Source organism: Eublepharis macularius, chromosome 9, assembly GCF_028583425.1.
Source record: "Eublepharis macularius isolate TG4126 chromosome 9, MPM_Emac_v1.0, whole genome shotgun sequence".
Classification (NCBI taxonomy): domain Eukaryota; kingdom Metazoa; phylum Chordata; class Lepidosauria; order Squamata; family Eublepharidae; genus Eublepharis; species Eublepharis macularius.
The window spans coordinates 71,496,195-71,517,498 of NC_072798.1; the positions used below are offsets into that span (position 1 = coordinate 71,496,195).

Here is a 21,304-nt window from a genome sequence, read left to right on the forward strand (position 1 = left end):
GCCATTCTGTTCACTCTTTTGTTTGTTGTCTTCCACCAGCATAAGGGGTTTTGCTGGCAGTAGCTTTCCACTGGTGCAAACATATTATTACGCTAGCGTTCTGCTGGCACATGGGACTTGGATCAATCCTTTGCAGCCCAATGGGCATAGCTCAAGGATAGGATTGCTTTGTTAATAATGCATGAGATGCTAATATTGGCATTTCCTTTTGGCACTAGTATACTGCTTAACAGTACATCCTCTCTGATTCTCCCTTCTGTTAAATGCCATCTGAAAAATAGAGGAGTATATAGTTTAAAGGAATTTTCTTAAAAGCAAACTGTCTAGTGTGTATTTCTCCCCTCTTGAACTGATACAGTGATAAAATATAGTTTTCATTTAGAAATGTATGTAGTGTTTCTTCTCTAGAGGCTTAAAGTAAAAATGGATAAATTTGAACTAAATACTTAATATATTGCAGGGCTCTTAAAACCATTGTTGGAAGTGGGAACACTAGGAAGGTTAGAATTTTTTTTTTAAAAAGCACATAAAACTCGTGTGTGTGTGTGTGTACATACACACACATATATAAATGTATATGTATATTTATATGTATATAAATATATATATTTGCTCTGTTCTGCATCATAAAAATTACTAGCTCCTCTTCTTTAATTGGGATGCTGCTGACGTGAATTTACATACATACTGTGCTTTTAATGTAAAGAAGATTGGATATGTTGGACGACAGGATAGGAACAGATAAATTTTGACTTAACACAGTAATTGTAATTTAAGATATTTTACAATTTGTCTTGGTGTGGAATGTTTAAAAAATTATCTTTCAATCTTTTTATCTTAGGATAAAATTATTTTAGCTTTATTGTTTGGCCATAAATGGTCACAATGTCCGAATGCAAAGAAGAAATTAAAAGCAAAGTACATTCTTAACAAGATTTCCCTCCAAAGAACAAAATTGTATGGATTTAAATGTTCACATCACTTGACATCCCTAGGCACCGAAATAGCTTCGCTTACAATTAACCTTTTTTTTCCCAGCACAATTTTTTGGCCGCATGGCTCTCTGTGTGCCATTCTGTGTGTAATATCACCAGTATAATATATAAGATCTGTTGTTAAATTCAAAATTTGGCTTAGAAAACAATCTCTACTGACAAAAATCTTAGTTGTTTAACCATGGTCCTTGGTAGTATTGTATAAAGAAGGTTGGAGAACTACATCCTGAATGAGAAGTACCCACTGAGTTACAGTTGACAGCCATTGCCAAGGTTGCTTGAAAATTACTTCTGAAGGGACAAATCTCCAGAGTTTACTGTGGGTGATTTACTGCTAGCAGATTGACTGTAAAGGGGATGACAATAAAGGGGCCTGGCAACACTGATATCTCAGGCTATCACACTCCATGGAGGATTCTCTAGTTATGCAGATGCTATCCTCAGGCCCTACCATGGCAGTTCTTACTGCACTTTAAGTTATTTGTAAGCTATCTGACACATTATCGCTAATTATACAAGCCACACTAGGTTGTTGAGCTTGTGATTCTATTCTTACCCACAGCTATTGAGGTCTGAGAACAAAGTGTATGATCAAGTACACACTAATGTTAGTACTATATGATGTTATATTTATGGCTGATATACAAAAACACTCAGTTCCTCTATACAAGCGTCTTTCCTCAACTTGAGCTACATCTGTAACATCGTTATCTGGATTGCTGAGAAATTCAGTAGTTTCCATGCATCTTGTTTACTTTCTGGACACCACTGTGCAGCTATGTGACAAACATATAAATATTACTTTATACCTAAAATCTCCATGCTTCCAGTTACCATCCAATACTTTATACCTGAAATCTCTAAGCTTCTATTTACCATCTGATGTTTTAATTGTTTTTATGACTTTTTTTAAAGCTGTGATTTTAATTATGTATTGCTACTGCTGCTGTTTTGGTTGGGTCTTATGGTTTTAAAATGTGATTTCATTATGTGTATCTTTTAATTTGTTAGTTACCTTGATGGCCTTTATGAAGTCAGGAAGGTAGGATATAAATTTTGTTAATTAAAACCCAGAACCAACTTTTAGTCTATAGCCAAACACTAAGATATAACTGCATTTGCTCCAGTATTGTCCATAAATGAATAAATAACAGGATCATTTACATCAAGCATTTAAAACTACATGCTTTCCCACCTGTGGAACTGAAAAAACAGATTGACAAGCCCTTCTTTTTCATAATGGCATACCTGGGAGAAAAAGCCCTAGTCTTCATTTTTGGTAAATACAGACCTTCTAACAGAGAGAAAAAACCCAGAAACTAATCCTTGCAACAGATATCCATGCCATCTCTCTCCCCATATTCAGTCATCCATATACTGAGTATGATTTTTCTATGATGTTCCAGCCATTTATCAATATATTGCCATTTCATTTGGCCATACCAGACTCTTCCTGTGCAGAAGTATAATGAGACACAAATCATACATTAAAAATGCAGATACTTAGAAGCCAGTGTGTTGGGTTAAGGCATTTGTCTTCCAGAACTTTTAAGTAATTAAAGTTGCATTTCTTAAGCAGAAAAAGGAAGAGAAGGAGGGGAGCTTGAAGCTGCTGAGGTTGAACTGTATATGCAGATTTGACATCAAATTTTGTTTTAGTAGGAATTGAGAGTCGTAGCTTGCACACTCCAAAACAAATTAGCATGCTTTTAGAAGTACTTGTTTTGTCAATTCATCATTAGTTGGGAGTTTTCCACTCCCATTCTGATTCAATTGATAGAATCTTGTTTTCATTTTTTCTCTGCATAGTAATAGAACAGATATATTTTTTAGATTGCTAGGATTTCTGGCTTCATTTTGTAATAACATCTCCCCCCTGCTCTCTTCTGTTTGTTGCATTTCTGCCCACTTAAGGGTAATGCTGCACAGTGTAGTCCACTTTAGCTTGTTAGCTACACCATGTATAGTTGTTGTTGCTGTAGCAGACTGACATGGTTACCTCTGAAATATGTCAATAACTAACATTTCAACCAGTTTTCACCTAACGGTGTTCTCAAACTTTTTGTGTCCCCTGCCATCGAAACTGACACAATCTTCTGAGTTTTCTCTAGCCACCACCAAACATCTGTTCCATATGCACTCCTGTGCATATAACCTATCACTCTGTGTGAGAATCTCTAGATTTGGTGGTAAGCAAAAGAAAAGCAGAATGGTGTGTTTATAATTCAGTTCCCCAGATGTGTCCACAGGGAAATACATAATTAAAGTGGTAACTTTTTCTGAACTCCCTTTTTCTGAAATCAACCATGGGAATAATGGGATAGAAGAGAACTGTCACCTCTCACAAATCCAGAGAATCTACTGTCAGAAAGTATTCAGTTCTTTCCTGATGGAGGAGTTTTTAAAATGTTTTATGGGCCAAGTTCAACAGCATCATGAACATTTTATTTGCTTGTGGTTACCTCACATTTTGGGGTGGAAACTATCTGTAGACGTGTAATTTTTTTAATGTACTTGCTAAAAAATAAAAGATATGAATATATGCTTACCTTCCAAATGTGTATGAAGTTTTGAAACAGTTGTCACTAGTTTACAATCCATACAGAAAATGTCTTTCCTCCATTATATCTGTCTATTTAAATTGCTTTCATGCATTTTCAAAATCAGTAATTTTTGTGATAGTGTTTTGTCTTCTACCTGAGAGAGAGAGCGCACCAGAGTGACATAATACTTAGAATGTTGAACTAGAATCTGTGAGGTTCATGTTTGAATCCTTACTCTGCTGTGGAAGTCTCTGGGTGACCCTGGGCCAATCATACCCTCTTAGCCTAACCTACCCTCACAGGCTGGTTGTTATGAGGCTAAGATGGAGGAGAGGAGGACGACGTGAGCTACTTTGGGTCCCCATTGAGGAGGAAAGGAAGGTGTAAATAGTGTTATTAAAGTTACACTCTTTTAGAATTCTTACAGTTTTAAAAAATTCATAAGAACATAAGAAAGTAGGTCTTACTCGATATCTGGTAAGAGGTCAGATTGCTGAGGACTTGTGATCCAGAACCTGATCAATTTGTGCTCGGCGCATCAAAAATCAACAACAAAACCAACAACCACAAAAATGTTACTTATACCTGTTTTCCAGGTATACCTCTCTAGTTAATATTGTTCAGTGTGGATGTCCATTTGGTTGAACATCTAAGCCAAGAGTGTCATTGCCATGGAGGTCTGATTAGATGAAACATTAAAACATGGGTTGAGTTGGAGGAACCTGTGTTCAGTGTGTGATTTGATACCTTTAAAATCGTGTGGCTCCCAAGCAGGAGGAGCTTCATTATTCCCTCTCCTCTACCCCATGTGCCTTCAGTAGCAGAAAAGAGCCGTGAGTGGAGACTAGGATGTTTGTCTTACTGCTAGTTCCACAGTAAACAATGTCCCCAAAGTACAGCTACTTACCCCGTTTATAGTTTGCTTTCTGTAAACACAGAACCACCTGGGTTTAAAAAAGCAAGAATCTATGCATTTTACCCAAAACCATGTAACATACTGTGATAAAAAAAGACTGTGATAAAACTGCAATTAAAAATATACTCCAGGATTTTATTAAGAGTACCCTGATCCAATACCCGTCCCCTTCACCCAGCTGGGATCAGGAGTGGAGCAGGTGCCAGTGCCTGCCCAGCACCTTCACCTGGGTTGGATCAGGCACAGAACAGGAGACAATTCCCTTCCCTTCACCCAGCCAGAACAAGAATTGGAGCTGGTTGCAATGCCTGCCTCCTTCAACCTACTGGAATAAGGCACGGAGCAGGTGGCTATGCCCATCCCATCTTCACCCTGTTGGAATCAGGCGCCAAGCAGGCAGCAATCTCTACCCCCCCCCTTCAACCTGCCGGAATCAGGAGCAGAGAAAGTGGCAATGCCCACACCCCCTTCACCCAGTTGGGATCAGGAATGGAGCGTGTAGCAAAGCCCACCTCTCACCTTCACCTGTCGGGATCAGGTGAGGAGCAGGAGATAGTGCTTACTCCTCCCTTCACCCAGCACGGAACAGATGGCAATGCCCACCCCCCTTCACCCAGCCGTAATCAGGCACAGAGCAGAAGGCAATGCCCGTTTTCCCTTCTCCCGGCTGGGATCAGGAATGGAGCAGGTGGCAATGCCTGCCCCCTTTCACTCAGCCTGTGCTGGGTATCAGACATGCAGCAGGTAGCAAAGCCCACTACCCCTTCATGTTGCTGAGATCAGGTCTGGATGAGATGACAATGACCACCCCCGTCCTTCACCGGCTGGGATCAGTGATGGAGGAGGAGGGAATGCCTGCCTGCTCACCCTTTCAGTTGTATTTTTACCCCACAACGGGGCTTTGTTTCTAGTAACAAAATAAAAAAGTAATACTGCTCACATAACTTATTCCAGAGGTGCATCAGGGAGAGAGCAGTGTGCACAACCCAAGCCTCACTTGCTGATTTTTTTTACAGCAGTTCCTGCTGCTGGAGGGACCTACTAGCTTTTAAATTAAACAGCAGTAGCAATGCACATGCATCTGTCAGTTTTTCAGATTGTAGTTCTGTCATTTCAATTGAAATTAAAGGAAGAAAACTGGCTAACTGCCAGCTGGATAAAGCAAAGAACCAGCTAGTCCAGCATTCTTCTTTTAACAGTTGCCAGCCAGATGTTTCTAGGATGTTCACAAGCCAGGACATAATGGCAGTAGTCATCTACCTTGTTTTCCCTCTTGTATCTGATAGTTATGGTGTCTATACATGGAGATTCTGTTTATCATAACTGTCATTGGGTTAGGGACTACTAGGTGTTAAACACAATCCTCCCAGATTCTGTCCTCATTGCAGCCTCTGTCCTGTGTGGCCTTTGTCCATAGTTTTGTCCTCATTCCTCAGTATACACTATTCAGTGGTGGAAAGGAGCCACTCTTCCTTATTTTGTCAGTGCAAAAAGCTGATGAGATACAACCCAGTATTAATAGGTGTTAAAGTTATCACCCATCACCACTACATCTTAGGTTAAGAAATTACGATTGAGCTTATATTCATTACTATCCAAAACGTCTGTTTTATCATCTATTGATATTAAATACACATACATTTGAATAAAATTATAGTTCAGGTTTTACCTAGCTCTGCTATCTTGGGTATACTGTTTGTAGAATTCATTTAATTAACTGTTTTATGTTTTTCTCCCATTTGTATTCTGGCTTTCTATCCAAAAATAGCTGCAAGGTAGTTTACAACAAAACATTTTAAAATATAATGATAGAAAGACAGATTAACAACAATAACTAGCAAACAAAAAGAATACACATAGCAGATAAGTCAATCAGTTGGCTAGATAAGGAGGTGTTACCACATGTGCTCCCCTTCACATGTATCCTTACGTGCATGGATTCTCTGACTTGGATTTGGGACTCTTACCCAGAACCACAACCAATTTGGAGGAAATAAGTTCAGGATCAGAGGGATCCCAATTCCCACTTCCGCAATTTGATTAGCGAAAAATTGACACACTTGCCACTTAGGAAGAGCAGATCATATGATTTAGGGATCTTTTACCTGGATAGCATGGAAGCAAGCTCAGAGTGCCTTTAATAGGCTACCAGTAAGCACGAAACAACCAGAGCTTTTTAAAAGCAAAGTTTAGAATCCATTGAGGGAATATGGGATACAGGGATTGAAAATGTACGCAAACATAAAGAGAGGGGGGATTTAAAGAAGGGGAAAGGAGACTTTCCAGAGGAAAAGAATGAACAGAGGAGGAGTTTACCTATCTTCAATCTACTGAGCTAGTGGAGTATGTTGTTTGCTTTGATGATCCAGAGATTAAGATTAGAGAACAGGCAGAGTTTCTGAAGATTCCAAGGAAAAGGCTGGTTGGATCCAAAAGAGAGTGGAGTGGGCAGCCTTTGAGCCAACAGAGGGGATTAAACTACGCTGTTTGGCAGGCAGATAGTTATAGGAATATGCACAAAAGAATATCAAAGACATAATTGTAATGTCCAGGAATCCAGAGTCCAAGATGAGAATCTGTGGGTTTTCTGACTTTGAGTGAGTTAGGAGTGGGAGGCTTCCCAGAAAGGTAACAAAAGGTGATTACATCTAGGCAAAGTGGTCAAAAAGGCTGGTAGGTGGAGACTTCACCCATGCTTGTGGCAGGTTGGTATGAGACATTCAGACAAGGTCAGTAGAGGTAATCAAGCTCACCTGGCTCTTGATAGTGATTAGATTTTGTGCTCAGCAAGACTTGCTGCTGCCGAAATTATATTGTCAGGTCTAGGTGGGTGCAAGCCCCTGCGGCAATGGGTAGGCTTGCAGATGTCCCATCAGTGAATTAGTTTCTGCCCAAAGTTATGGCCACTTATTGGCATAGCCTGAAGAGAGCTTGGCTTTCTCCAAAGTATGGCATTGCTTGCTCCTAAAACGGCTGCCAAAACAAACTTAACCAAGATGGAGTCAGAGCAGACAGCACAGATCTGGGAAGGGAGACCCTGGTAACAGAAGTAGCAGCAGCGATGAAATGTTGTAAACCCTTTGAAAAAGTCACTTTCTAACAAAAAGCCAACAATGAAGGGGAAAAGCAAAAATCTGTTGGCATCATGTTTTGTTAGACTGCCACCACTACAAGAGAGAGCTTAATCTTTATTCAATATAACTTTTGATTTTGGCTTCCTCTCACTTTAATTTTTATGTATATGAACTGTTATAACTCTAGCTGGTAGATCTGAGATACTGAACTGGTTCTGTGCTGTTTCAACAGTGTTCTGGCACTGCCAGAGTCATCTTGCCTAGGTGGTTTCATACAACTTGTATTATGTAGACAAAAATGCTGCTAATAACGCTTATAGAATTTTTCTCCTTTGGTTTCAATATAGTAACTATTGCTTTGCCTCTGAATCTCTTCCATACAATGTGTGCCCTGTTGCCACATCAAGAGAAGTCAACAACACCAAGGGATCCCAACCTTGCTTGATATTTCAGGAATAGCATCAAGGACACATCAGTGTCTGCCCATAATGAGTTAGGATGCAACTGGAGTGGAAGGCACTCAACACTCCATTTCCTTTGAAAGTGTGCAGTGCTGTGCACAGGTACTCCAATCCAAGCCTGTTGATTTAAATGGGCTTTTTTGGGTGCAATTTAATAGTTTGAACATTATAGTCCAAATCTATAATCCCACTGCCCAATTTCAAATCCTATTTTTATCTTGGACTTTGTGATGGCATTTTTAAAATTTTAAATCAGTATAGAGGCTCTGGTGCAGACTTCTTGTTCCTGTCACACTCAGGCATGCCTTTAGACAGATGTTCAAACAGTAGCTCAGAGGATTAGAAACAGTACAAAGGATTAGAAACAGTTCATCAGGATAGAAACAGTACAATTATGGCTATGCAACAGCAGAAAGGAAGAGCTAGTCTAAAGGAATCACAGGCAAACATGGTTGACTGGCAATTTTAAAAATTGAAGTTGGATTGGGAAGTGCGTGTGTGTGTGTGTGTGTGTGTGTGCATGCGGCATCAAGTTGAGGCTAACTTACATTGACTCCTGCTTGGGTTTTCAAAGCAAGAGATGTTCAGAGGTGGTTTGCTATTGCCTGTCTCTGCATACTGACCCAGGGCATCCTTGGTGGTCTCCCAGCCAAATTCTGAGCAGGGCCAACCTTGCTTAGCTTCTGAGATCTGATGAGATTGGGCTACCTGAACCATCCGGGTCATGGCATTTGGGAAACCTGAGTTTAAATCTCCACTGTGTGGAGGCAGAGTTCTGAGAGCCAGTTTGGTGTAGTGGTTAAGAGCAGCAGGACTCTAATCTGGCAAATCGGGTTTGATTCTCCACTCCTCCACTTGAAGCCAGCTGGGTGACCTTGGGTCAGTCACAGCTCTCAGCCCCACCCACCTCACAGGGTGATTGTTGTTGTGGGGATAATAACGACATACTTTGTAAACTGCTCTGAGTGGGCATTAAGTTGTTCTGAAGGCCAGTATATAAATCAAATGTTGTTGTTATTGAAGACTGCGCTCAGACGTTATGATCTCTTCATACTATGTTTCGGACAAACAGCTGGTGAAGACATACTGGAAGTTTCTAATCCTCTGTATGTTAGATTGTTTTGACAATACTGTTACACTGACAAGAGTTAAATATATATAAACATAGGTTTCAGACAACATAATGCTATATATCAAAACAAAATTCCACTCCAAAGTAGGTTTGATTGAGGCTGCAGGGCATGGGGGTGATTTCCACCCTTCCTACTTGGAAGCACTTTCTTATGCTATTCAGGAGTGTTTTTTAAAATGGTCCATACAATGAAAACTGAGCTGAAGCAGCAGGATAGCTGCTCTGTATCTGAGCAGCTGCTGCCTTACAAATTGTGGATGACTTGTGTCAGTTGTAGATGGAGCAACCAGTCCTTGATGAGATCTCTCTTCCCCAGAGCACAGAGACAAAATCTTATCGGGTCTCTTTTCTAAGTGACACTCAACATGTCTATATCAGAGCCTGGCAGACTAGCTTTCCCTGCTTTTAAAAAACTCTGTAGGGATTATTAAACAATTTAGGTACTGAATCTATATAGGCAGTATATGTTGCTTTAAAGAAATGGTTGTGCTGCTTAGAGCTTACATTCTTTCTCTTTTTGTGTAGTTACAGTGAGGATTCCGGAGCTGAAACAGTAAGATATCAAAGATATCAAAAAAGAATTATAGAATATAGATACTACTTGCATTTTCAAAGTATTGAAATATTGAAAAATATTTAAAAGCGGAGGTTCATCTTTAAAGTTTAGACTCGGCACACAAATTATACTTAAAAGTTTAATCATAATGCAAACAGCAGAGTATGTCTTAGGGCATTACAAATTACAGAAAAAAATAATACTAAACATAAATAGAAAGCTCTCTTCTCCCTTGTAGGTTACTAATAAATAATTCTGTATATGGTATAATATTAATTTTTAGTACTTTTTAAACTTTTTACTGTGTACAGCTATTTGTTTTTATTTACAAATTACATCTCCACAACTGCTTTTTAAAGCAGTTTAGCTACAATTGGGGACTTCCGGTATGAGGCAGTGAAATTATGACGGGAGTTTTATGAGCTCCCTGCTGTGACCTTCCTGGTTCCTTGGGACCTGAGAGATTGGGCCCCCAAGCCCTCCCCCTGGAGAGGGGAGGCAGGCTGGAACAAGGTGGAAGAGCTTAGGGGGTCTGGCAAACCCGCAGAAGCCCTGATACCGGTTCTGAAAGCAAGGACCAACGAAGGAACCAATATGGCTACAAAGCTGCAAAACCGAGAGTCCGGCAAGCCACAATAAACTACAGTGAAAAGCAGATTCTTAACAAGACATATAAAAAACAACTTTAAGACAGCTCAAGTGATCCCACAGCTTTCCATCAAGTAAGCAAATTGTTTTATGGTTTTACGAGGGCAATCCAGCTTGATTGCGAGATGGCTGCTTGAGCGAGCTGGGGGGGGGACAGAGACAGGAGAGGAATTCTAAAGAGACTCTCTCAGCAGATTGCTGGAAAGCTACAAATCTTTGAACATAATTAACCAAAACAAAGCTTTTTACCACTTTTTGAAATGGCTTCTTGGGAGGAAGAAGTACTCTCTAATTTGCAAGAAATATCTAAATTAATGACTGAACTACTAATTAAAGCAGACGGGATATTTGGAGTGGAAAAGGATGACAAGAAATGACAATGCAGAAAAAATTTCTAAAGGGACAGATCTAACTGAAAGAAAAATAGAGCCAAATAAGGGGAAAAACAGTCTGCGACACAGTCTACAAAATGGACGATTCTACCAGGACGTCTCCTTGAAGATACAAAGCATTAAAAAAAAAGGCGGAGCCACGAAGCAGACCTGCATGGAGAGAACCCAGCATGTCACTACTGAAAGGGGAAAAAAGAGTGCAGTGGATCTTAAAGCAGAAAAACAAGCAGAGAAGTAACAACATTCATATCGACCCCCTTCAGAAATGGCTGGAAGACAAGGGAATCTACCTTTGGTGGTCCAGATGGATTAAAGATTGGACGTACTACTTTACAGGATGAAAAAAGAAAAAACAAGAATCAGAACCAGATTAGGATCCAATAATGCAGACCTAACCTCCTTTATAGCTCTTCCCTTCTTTTTTTTAATATATATATATAAAACACTATATATTCTGTATATGTTTTGAAGAGTTGAGAGAGGGAGATTGATGGAATTATAGAGCTCTCTGGTTTTACTACTGTTCTCTCTTTTCCTTTTTTATTTTGAAAGTAAGAAAGAAGGAGAACTATGGATTATGATTTAGACTTCCTCTATATGTTTAATGATATGCAGTATAGATTTAGTGAAAATTTTGGGGGCTTTATATTATAACAGACTTTGTATATCTACTGTTAAAGTGATAGTGATAATGTGATAAGTGGGCCTTTGGAATTTATTAATTGTTCTTAGACTGTACTCCTCCTCAGAATACAAAATAGTGGTTAAGCTAAATGACCACCTGCTCTTCTTAACCTTACAAGTATGAGAATCCAAGTAAACAAGTGCAGATGGTCAAAATAAAACAGATGAAGGAGCTACTAGCTACCCTAGCCTTATCAGTATGAAAACCCAAGCATATAAATTTGGCTGGAACAAAATAGATAAAAGAGATATTTTTTATAGAATATAAAATTGTCTTTAAACTAAATATTGATTTGGCCTCTTCACCCTTACTATTATGAAAATTCAAGTAGACAAGTTTGGAAGGGATGGCCAGAACAGATATAAGAAAGAGGGGAAATTAGCATAAAAATTGCTCTTTTATTTTATGTTGATGTATACTACTGCCCTGCTGATACTTTATGTTTTGCTATTTCCATCTCCCACTCCTGGAATGATTAGGGATTTAAGATCCCTGATTAAAAGGTAAAAGAGGTGAAATGTGATCTAGCTATAAGATGCACAAAAGAAAAAATTATTAGAAATGATATAAGGAGCAGAGTAAGTGGATTAAAAAGTATAGAAATTAAATAAAGACTATAGAAAATAAAAGGGAATTTTGAAGGTATATGGGGCGCTAATTACATATATAGTGGCTTTTTGTATCTGGGCGGATGGATATGTGTCTTGTATATGAATCTGCTAAATGTTTATGTCTTGTTGTAAACCCCCCCCCCCCCCCCGTTTACTTTAAAAACCCAATAAATTTTTTTTAAAGTAGTTTAGCTACAATTGCATACCACTTGTCAGTTGCTACCCCTCCTCCTCTCTGATAAATGATCATTTTTTTACTATTTTCCTAGTTATTAAAAAATATGCTAAGAACAGCCAGAAAGACTCTTAACAGTTAAACTGACCAGGCAGTATTCTATGTCTTTCTGTTTGTCAGTCTGTCCTAGGGTAATGTTCCTCGAGTGAGGCAGAGGAAGCCATGAGATTGAATCTCATTTCCACTGGTATGTTTCCAGTAAACATCACTCCTCTTGTTTTTGACCAAGGCTATGCTACTGTACTTATACAAGGTAATAATGTATGCGGTGGTGCCTCGTTTTATAAATAAAAGGGAAATTTTTTTAGACAAAATGAATGACTAAACTTACAACAGAAAATTCAGGTTTTGCAAGTGGCTCGTCTTATTTGGTTACTGTGCTAGAGCAATGAAACTGTGGAAGTATTCAGACTGCTTCTCTTTATAGAAGATTAAGATCATCAGGCCCACCGAGGGTTTCTAGAGGCCCACCCCTGCTCCTCACTGACCCTTTAAGGCCTCCCTGCAGGGCAGGGCTGGCTGGCTCCTTCCAGGTAGTATGGCTGAGCTGCTGCACCAGTAGGCCCTCTGGCTGCCCCATCCTGGCTGGCTGTGGGGGCCTGCTCCCTGGAGTATTTCGTGGGCCAGGCTGTACTCACTCGTGCTGGGGGGAGCAGCCTGGACCTCCACTGGTGGCAATGTGCCTTGGGTGGTCCTGGCATGGTCCCGGTGTTCAGAACTTTGCCCATCAGCCAGCCCTTGTGCCCCGGCCGCAGCTGTGGCTTTGGCTTGGTGGTAGTGCGGCTGCTGTTCTTGGAGCTTCGCTTGTTGGCAGTGCAGCTGCAGCTCTCAGAGCCTTGTTAGCCATTTCCTCTGAAAGCTCTGGCTCAGCAACCCCTGCCCCTATCCTTGGTGTCTCTTTGGCTGCTGGACCCTTCGGGACTGTGGTAAGTCTGAGGGGGAGGGCTCTGTAACCCCGTACAAGTCTGTATTAGTGATCTTCAATCGCTCCAGATCCTGAACCCACCTTTCAGCCCCAGGAAAGGGCAGGGAGCCCCTGAGCAGCAAGCAGGTAGTATCAGTGATGACAACAGTGTCATGTGACAGGAAAAGGAAGATCCAGTGCCCCTGGCCTCAGCTGTGCTGAATTCTCTCTGCTGTTGTCTGACCTTGCCTTACTGTCCTGATACTCCTGTCAGCTTGCATGCAAAGAGAAGAAGAGCAGAGCTTCCAAAATGCTACAAAAATGGTGGCTCTATACAGATTTGCAACCCAACAGACAGGATCCTGCAACTCATCTGAGGGTTCATGTTTTACAAACTACTGGTCTGTACTGGAGAGCATCACTAAGCAGCTATGGAAAAGAGGCTGGCTTGGCCATGATGATCCTTTTGTGATACGCATGGGCAGTTGGGTTCAGTGATCAGCATGGATGTGCATTGTCATCAGTTTGTGCTGGTTGATGAAGACTAGTGTGTGCGCATACTATGGAAACATTACTTTAGTGTCTGTCTTCTTTTACCACTACTGCCTTGGCAGTAACTGCTTGTATATATATAACTGTTCTGTCTCTTGTTTGTGTTCAGTGGTTATGACTGGGTAGTGCAACTCACCCATCTTCATCAAGACTGTGATCCTAATAATATTTAGAGCATTTTAGTGGAATTTTCAGGTGTGCATATGTTGCAATATTGACACTTGTCAGTTCCTGGCAGGTAATAAAATGATCTGAAAGCAGCCACACATTGCAGAAAATTATTGTTGAAACTGATTTTCAGAAAATGGAGTCAGCGCAGGATTTGACTTCTGGGAGGAATGACGTCCGGATGCTCCCGCTTTGTGGGAGAGACAAGCAGCTGATTTTTTTGTGACTGGAGAGCTCTTCTCCAGCCATTTATCATTCTTAATAAGAGAATGATCGAAGATACCCATTTGTGCCTCATTTGGTGAGTTCGACTGCCTGGACCATTTTGGGACAGTGTCAGATGTTGAAGAGTTGAGGACCGGGAATGCAATTCCATCGAAAGCTGTGTTGGACCGAAAGGACAACCCACTCCCAATCCTATCTACTAAACATTTGAAACATGTGATACAGAATGGTTTATTCAGCTTGGTGAGAAAGTTTCTCTTAATTCTTTCCTAATTTGGATATGTTTTACATGTTGAAAAATAAGAATGAAAAGAAATGAATAAATGTACAGGAACTTGCTTTATTTATATTGGAAAAAGAAAGTTTCAAACGGACTTAGAGTAACTTTTTGCTATGTTGGAAGCCTATGTGTTTTGTTTTGTTTTGTTTTTTACAACCTGACAAGATAAACAGTCTGGCATGTGAAGTTGGAATGTACTGCAGAGGAACAGCCTTGAAGATAAGCCGACTGAATAACAATGAGTCTTCCTGAGAAGTTTTTGTCTCTCTTCATTTGTTTTTTCACTTCTGAAATTATTCTGTGCTTTTGGCTTTAAAACGCTGGCTCAATAATGGATGTGAAAAATGAAGTGTCACAGGGGGAAAACTGTAATGACTAAAGATATGAGCTAGATTTTTTTTGTTTTGTTTTTTGTAGGTTACTTTGTGTAGGCCGCCCTAGGCTTCTATTAGTTATATGTACCTTTCTCCCCCTCCCCCTTTTCTCTTTTAATTTTTCTATAATAAAAACTTCAACTTAAAAAAAGAAAATGGAATCAGTGCTGGTATGTTTCACCCTACTTTTGACCTAAACTCCAGAAGGAATGAAAAGTTATGAAATGTACTTCCAAGAATTGTAGACTGTAATCCTTTAGACAGTTACATTAATTCTGTGGGTTTAATCTTACATAACTTCATGGAAATTTATGGCCTAAGTTTTTAGTCATTTACATTTCTGACCCTTCATTACTACCTTCATGTATGTGCTACACTTGGCATATGTGAAAGTTATCACATTTATTTTAGAAATAAATATTATAATATAAAATCTATTTGTAGTGAACTTGAATTAATCTTCATTGGATGCAAGTGTACTTTGGCACAAACTGCTCCTCTATAAGATGTATTCACTCCTGTGGAACTTTCTCAGGAACAACATGTGATAGATTTTCTTCATCACCTCCAGTGTTCAGCAGAGGTGGAAAAAATGAGATGGGAGAGACTGTGAACCAGTATGGATGACATTACCCAAAATGGTAGTTTAGCTCTTGCACATGCTGCAAGAAACATGTCTTTTGTAAGAGTATCAAAAATGGATTGCAGTTTGCAAATTTCTGAAGGACGTTCGTTTGTAAAGTGTTCTATGTAATTGAGAGCCATTTGTTATTTTTTAATTATGAATATTTTAATAATCATTATTTGTGAGGTTATCAGTGCTTTTGCTGTTATAACTTATGTCTAAATACATAATATATATTTCCTTTTGTATTTACCAATCGTAATGATGTTCATATAGAAGATACATAAATTTGCTCCCTGAATTATACATTTTCATTAATAAATAAAGACAAGATGGCTAAATTGTGCTCTTGATTGGAGAGCAGTACCAAATTTACATTTCTTACTTGCTAGGATAGATTTATGACATTAACTGGCTTGTATGTGATTTTAAAAGTGAGTATGTAAAATTTCTGGATACTTTGAAGACATAGGAACCCCTTCCCTCTTTTTATTTTAGAACAACAGAAGGGATGGAGAAATAAGAGTTATCTGCATTACTTTCTTATTAACTATAAAAACCCAAAACTATAAAAATAAAAACCATAAAAAATGAAAAGGCATCATTTATAACTTAGCATATAAAATTGTACTGCTTGGCATGCTTAAGGAATTTAAAACTTGAGCAGCCCTATCCTGAGGGAGACTACAGTGGTGGCAGGCAGTCACTGATGTTAATAGTGGTGGTACTGGTAGGAGTAATGTAGACATTACTCAAGGAGAAAACACAAGCACCTAAACAAGGCTGGAACTGCTCAGCAAACATGCCAGAGTTCATAGCAACCCTAGCACCAGTCAAACACTGGCATGCAGTGACATTGCGCTGAGTGGCGCACACAAGTGCAGCCTGTGGATGCAGCTGCTGCCCCTCAACACTTCTTTGTCCCCCCTATGGAGTGCCAGGGGACAAGGAGGAATCACCCAGCAACATTGCACTTCCTACAGAGGCATGTGGCCTGAATGTCCCTCCATAGAACACAGGGGAAGGGCGCACTTGCAGAAAACAAGAAGCCCACCTGTCCCCTGGCAAGGGTTTGACTGACAGCATAAGTGCTGCCCACAGAGAACCATACCTGCTCCAAGCACCCTCCTTCTCCAAAAGAAAAGAAAAAAAAGACAAAGGCAATACTTGAACCATAGCTCCCACACCCAAGACCAGCAACCAAACCACTGGGCCAAGAAGGCAGATGCAAGAAAGGCATGCCATGAAGTTAGCATTCTTTGATACACTGAGGCTTGTGGACAAGACTGCATGGTGTGGGGGGCATTTTGCCTTTTTCATTGCATGGACACCTATGGGTTATGCTGTAGTTTTTGATGGTGCATGTTACACCAGTGCTGGGGGGCATTCCCAATGTGGAACAGTTTTGGGAACCAACCAACTCCTGTTGTGCTCCTGGTCCTGCTACTTACTTTATCAGGGTGGAGGGTTGCACCAGTGCTGTTCTAGTGGGGGTCCACAGCATAGCTTTGCCAGCAGCTGGCTACGGTAGAGTACGGCACTATGCCAGCACATCTCTGAGATATGCTCTCCCTACCTGCAAATGGTGCTGTAAACATGCTGCAATACAATGCTGTATATGTCTGTGAAGAATTAAGTCTTATAATGTTCAGTGGTGCTTGCTTCCTGGTAAGTGTGCATAGGATTGCACCCTTTGTTTTATTAAAGCAAAATTGTGAACATTACCCGAGAGAGAGAGAGAGAGCTGTGAACTGTTGCATTCTGTACTACCTTAGCACATATCTTAGTTTTTGCCATTTTGCAGGACAAATAATGTAAACCTACACATCACAGTGTCTTATTTATGCAAGAGAATATGTAACATATGTTCTAGAACTAGATGGGCTTGTTTCTAAGAAATATTTTGACAATTATGATTTTTTCTAATAATTGCCCTGATTTAACAAATATCTTCATAAGTAGCTTATGTTTCTGAGATCTGTTATTACTATTGGTGTGATTAAAGAGATTTAATCAACAAAACTTCCAATAATTTGCCATATAATGCTTCCTTTTATAGTGTTGCTGCAGCCTTTGGACTTTAGCAGGAATCTAAGATCAGTGAGAAGAGAATATGTTCTTTTCAGGCTTCTCCTGGCAACTTCTGCCATTATATTGCTTTAAGTTGCACTGAGTCTAGCTGTATGCTTTAAGTTTCTATAAAGAATGAGGTGAATAGATCTAGTTAGGGCTGGAGGTTTAGTGAGTATGGTACTCATTGATCAGGTCTCATGCAGAAATTTCACTGATGCTAAGGAGTTTAAACTCTTTTATGTATGTACACAGGAAACCTCGACCTGTCTCTCAACTGGTTGCACAACAGGTGACCCAGCAATTTGTGCCCCCCACGCAATCAAAGAAAGAGAAAAAAGACAAAGTAGAAAAGGAAAAAAGTGAAAAGGAAACTGCTAGTAAAAAGAACAGTCATAAGAAAACCAGGTAAACTTCTGAAAAGTTTTGTTTTCTTTGAAAACCGTTTTGGTATCTATCCTTCTGTACATTTTTTGAAACAGTTAAAGTTATTTTATGATAATTAAGATTATCAGAACATGGAGACCAATTTGACTCAGTATTCAAATGTGTATATTACTGAGACAGAATAGATTGAAAGAATAGATTTTTCATCTGCCTGGTGGGAGAGTAGTAATAGTAGTAGTATTAGTAATTTATTGTATCGACCATAGGTCGTAACAAAATAATGCAACATAATACAGAACATAGCCACACAGGGTCAGGTCCAGATTAAAACATATTCAAAACACACTTGTACTATTATTCCATACGTTTCAGTCTGATCTTTCTTGCCGCTAATGCATACAAAGCAACTCTGTTAGAAACATAAAGGTCCTCAGCAGCTAACAAAAATGTTACTTTTTCCATATCTGAAACCCCTTCCCATAAGGACAAAATATTAGAAATAAATTTGTTCATCTGCGGTCTTCCTGTGCAGTCCCACATGGGACTGCGCATGCGCAGGCCTGCTGACTTCGGAGATTTTTAAAGCTCAAAACACTAGGGGGCGCCCTCGCCTCTCAGCACGCATGCACGGCCGTCTTTCCTGCCGAAAATGGCTCCTAAGAGGCTGGGCATGCCCGACGTACCCTCAGTTCCTCTTTTGCCACCGACTTCAGAGGTTCTAGCTCATCCATTCTCCAGCAAGTTTTCTTCGGATACTGTAAGAATGTCAGAAAAAGCCTTGTTTAAGAAGTGCGTGTCTTGCGACCGAAAGATGACGAAATCTGACGGGCATTCTAACTGCCTATATTGTTTGGGGGAGACCCATAATACGCAGGCTTGTAGACACTACCGTACGTTCACCCCGAAAGCCAGAGCCAAACGCGCAGGTCAGCTACAGGCCTCCCTGTCAAGCAAGAAAAAAATCCCCGTGTGGTAATAATGTCTCCACAATTAATAATAAAACATATGTTATTTAATATATTATTTCCAGAATTATTTATTTAACAATACATAAGGGATGTAATGATTAATTTCATATTTCAATTCATTCTTAACACGTCCAAGAACTATACCACATATTGCAACCTCCCTCGACCTCAACCATGCAGGCTTTCCATATATCCTGTAACCAATTAATTAAAGTGTCTCGTGCTCAAGGTGCTATAATTATTACAATTAAAGTGCAATTGCTTTCTGGCATCCTATGACACTGTTTCTCATATACAGAATCAAATTTGCCTTGCAATCAAATACAATATAGGCATAGTCCAAGGGTGATTCCAGACACTGTGAATGTCGCAGATCCTGAGTAGACCTATGTTCTTCTGGTGTATGTTGATAGTACTGCGACAGAATTCTCTAACGGACGGTCCAGATCCTCATAGGGTCCGTTTCCAAGATTCTTTTTCAAAGAGCAGAGTTGTCAGAGATTCTTAAGAATATCCTTCCATATCCCTTTTCCATTTACAATTACTTCCATCAGGCCACAGGCCTCCCTGTGGCAGCATGCCATGGCAGCTACTGATCCGGTCCCATCTTCCACCGCATCGGGTTCATCTAAACCAGCTGATCCGTTGGATCTTAAAAAGCACACCCGACAGTTGGACCCGTCAGCTTCGGTTCGCAGCACATCGGAACCAACGGCTTCGATGTTGGATCCGACTCCGTCGGAACCCAGGCCTAGGGCCCCCTCGGAACCGCTTACTGTACAATCTCACCTTAGTCGTGAAGGTTCTCTGACTCAGAGGACATCGGAACCAAGGACTCCGGAGCGGAAAAAGTTTGGACTGATGGAGCCAACATAGCGAGCCCGTAGTTCCGGAATCTTCGGATCCAGCTAGACCATCTGTGGCCTCAGGCTCCGACCTAAGTAAGAAGAAGAAGAAAAAACATCACTCTTCTAAACGTGATAAACAGGTCTTGGAGGCTGTGATAACCCCGCAACAGCCAGCAGAAAGTCAGGCTGCAGGGGACTCTGATCCACCGAGGAAGAAACGCTGTGGTTCCGATGGCCATCGCTCTCGGGGTAGTACTCCCTGTTCTAAGGGTCCTACTGAGGAAGAAGTATCTGTAATCGAAAAACCTCCTACACCGTCGGGGAGATCCAGATCACCCCCTCAGGAATCATGGTCCTCCTGTTCCTCTTGAAGTGAGAGGGGTCGTTCGAGGGAGAGGAGAGGCTCTCGTCAAGATCGAGGAAGCCCTTATTTTGGTTCTCATTTGAGATTTCCACCGCGTCGGTATTATAGGGAGGATTCGTACTTTTCCGAGCGGGCAGTTAGGCACCATTCGAGATCACCCTCCCTGCGGGCTTATTCCTACCCGGGTTCCTGGAGGACCCCTAGACTGTCTGATTCAGAACAGGACGACGGTACCCGCTTTGACCAACCCTATGATTCTCCCCCGTCTGACTCCCTACATGGTGCTATCGGACCTTCGGAGGAGGCGTCTCCGACAGATGATTTTCATGCCTATAACGAACTTCTAAGGATGGCAAAGGCACTCGAGTTGGAAGTGGCTTCTACGGAACCACGTTCTAATGATAAGATTCTGAAACATATCTATTCTGGTTCGACGCCAGCCCTTGCTTTTCCCATGATCGAGGGCTTTGTTGAGCTCCTTATGGGACTGAATTTGAAACCAGCTTCCACCCCTGCAACCAACAAGCGGGTGGAGAACTTGTACCGGGTCAGAGATGATCTATGCCCGTTTTTGTCTTCGCACTCTCCCCCATTGTCTCTGGTAACAGGATATGCAGACCAGACCTAAGCAGGGGTCGCTTTCGGTTCCATCTGACAAGGAAAGCAGGAAAATAGACTCGATGGGCAGGAAGGTTTATACATCATCAGCCTTTGCCATTAAAATTGCCAATTATGCAGCGATGATGGCTGCCTACCAGTTATTGTTATGGAACAAGGTGGCCACCTTTATCCCGCATTTACAGGAAGATCAGAGGATTTTCCTTTGGGTAATCCAAGAAGAGGCGGTTCGTTTATCCCGTCATCAAATCAATGTAGCTAGAAACATGGCAGATACCTCAGCAAGATCCTTGCTGTCTGCGCTTGTCATCCGCAGGTTTGCTTGGCTAAGATCGACCACCTTGCCTGTGGAGACCAGAAACAGGGCGGAGGACCTCCCTTTTGAGGGGCATACACTCTTCTCGGACAAAACCGACGACTAAGATAGACTTACAGCATGCTCCTATGGAGTATTGCCTCAGCACCAAGCTTCCAACAGATCGCAATTTTAGGCCCTTTAATAGAGGCCGTTCCCAGCGCTTCCACCTCTACCACGGGTATGGTTACCAACCTCAACGGCGTTATCAGAGCCCTCAAACGTCTTTTTCTCAGAGAAGACTGGGCCAAAAGAACAAATAGGGAGGCCATCAACAGCAGGCGGAAGAACCAGCTCATTCTCAGAAGCAATTCTGTC

General features: G+C 40.9%; 1 protein-coding gene across 1 annotated transcript in view; it reads left to right on the plus strand.

The window, feature by feature from the left end:
* The window catches only part of YAF2 (YY1 associated factor 2), a 42,975-nt gene that overhangs the window by 11,812 nt on the left and 9,859 nt on the right, over positions 1–21,304 (plus strand). The window contains exon 3 of the mRNA XM_054987692.1: positions 17,702–17,854. Within this exon, the coding sequence (XP_054843667.1) occupies positions 17,702–17,854 (153 nt within the window). The remainder of the gene's footprint in view (positions 1–17,701; positions 17,855–21,304) is intronic.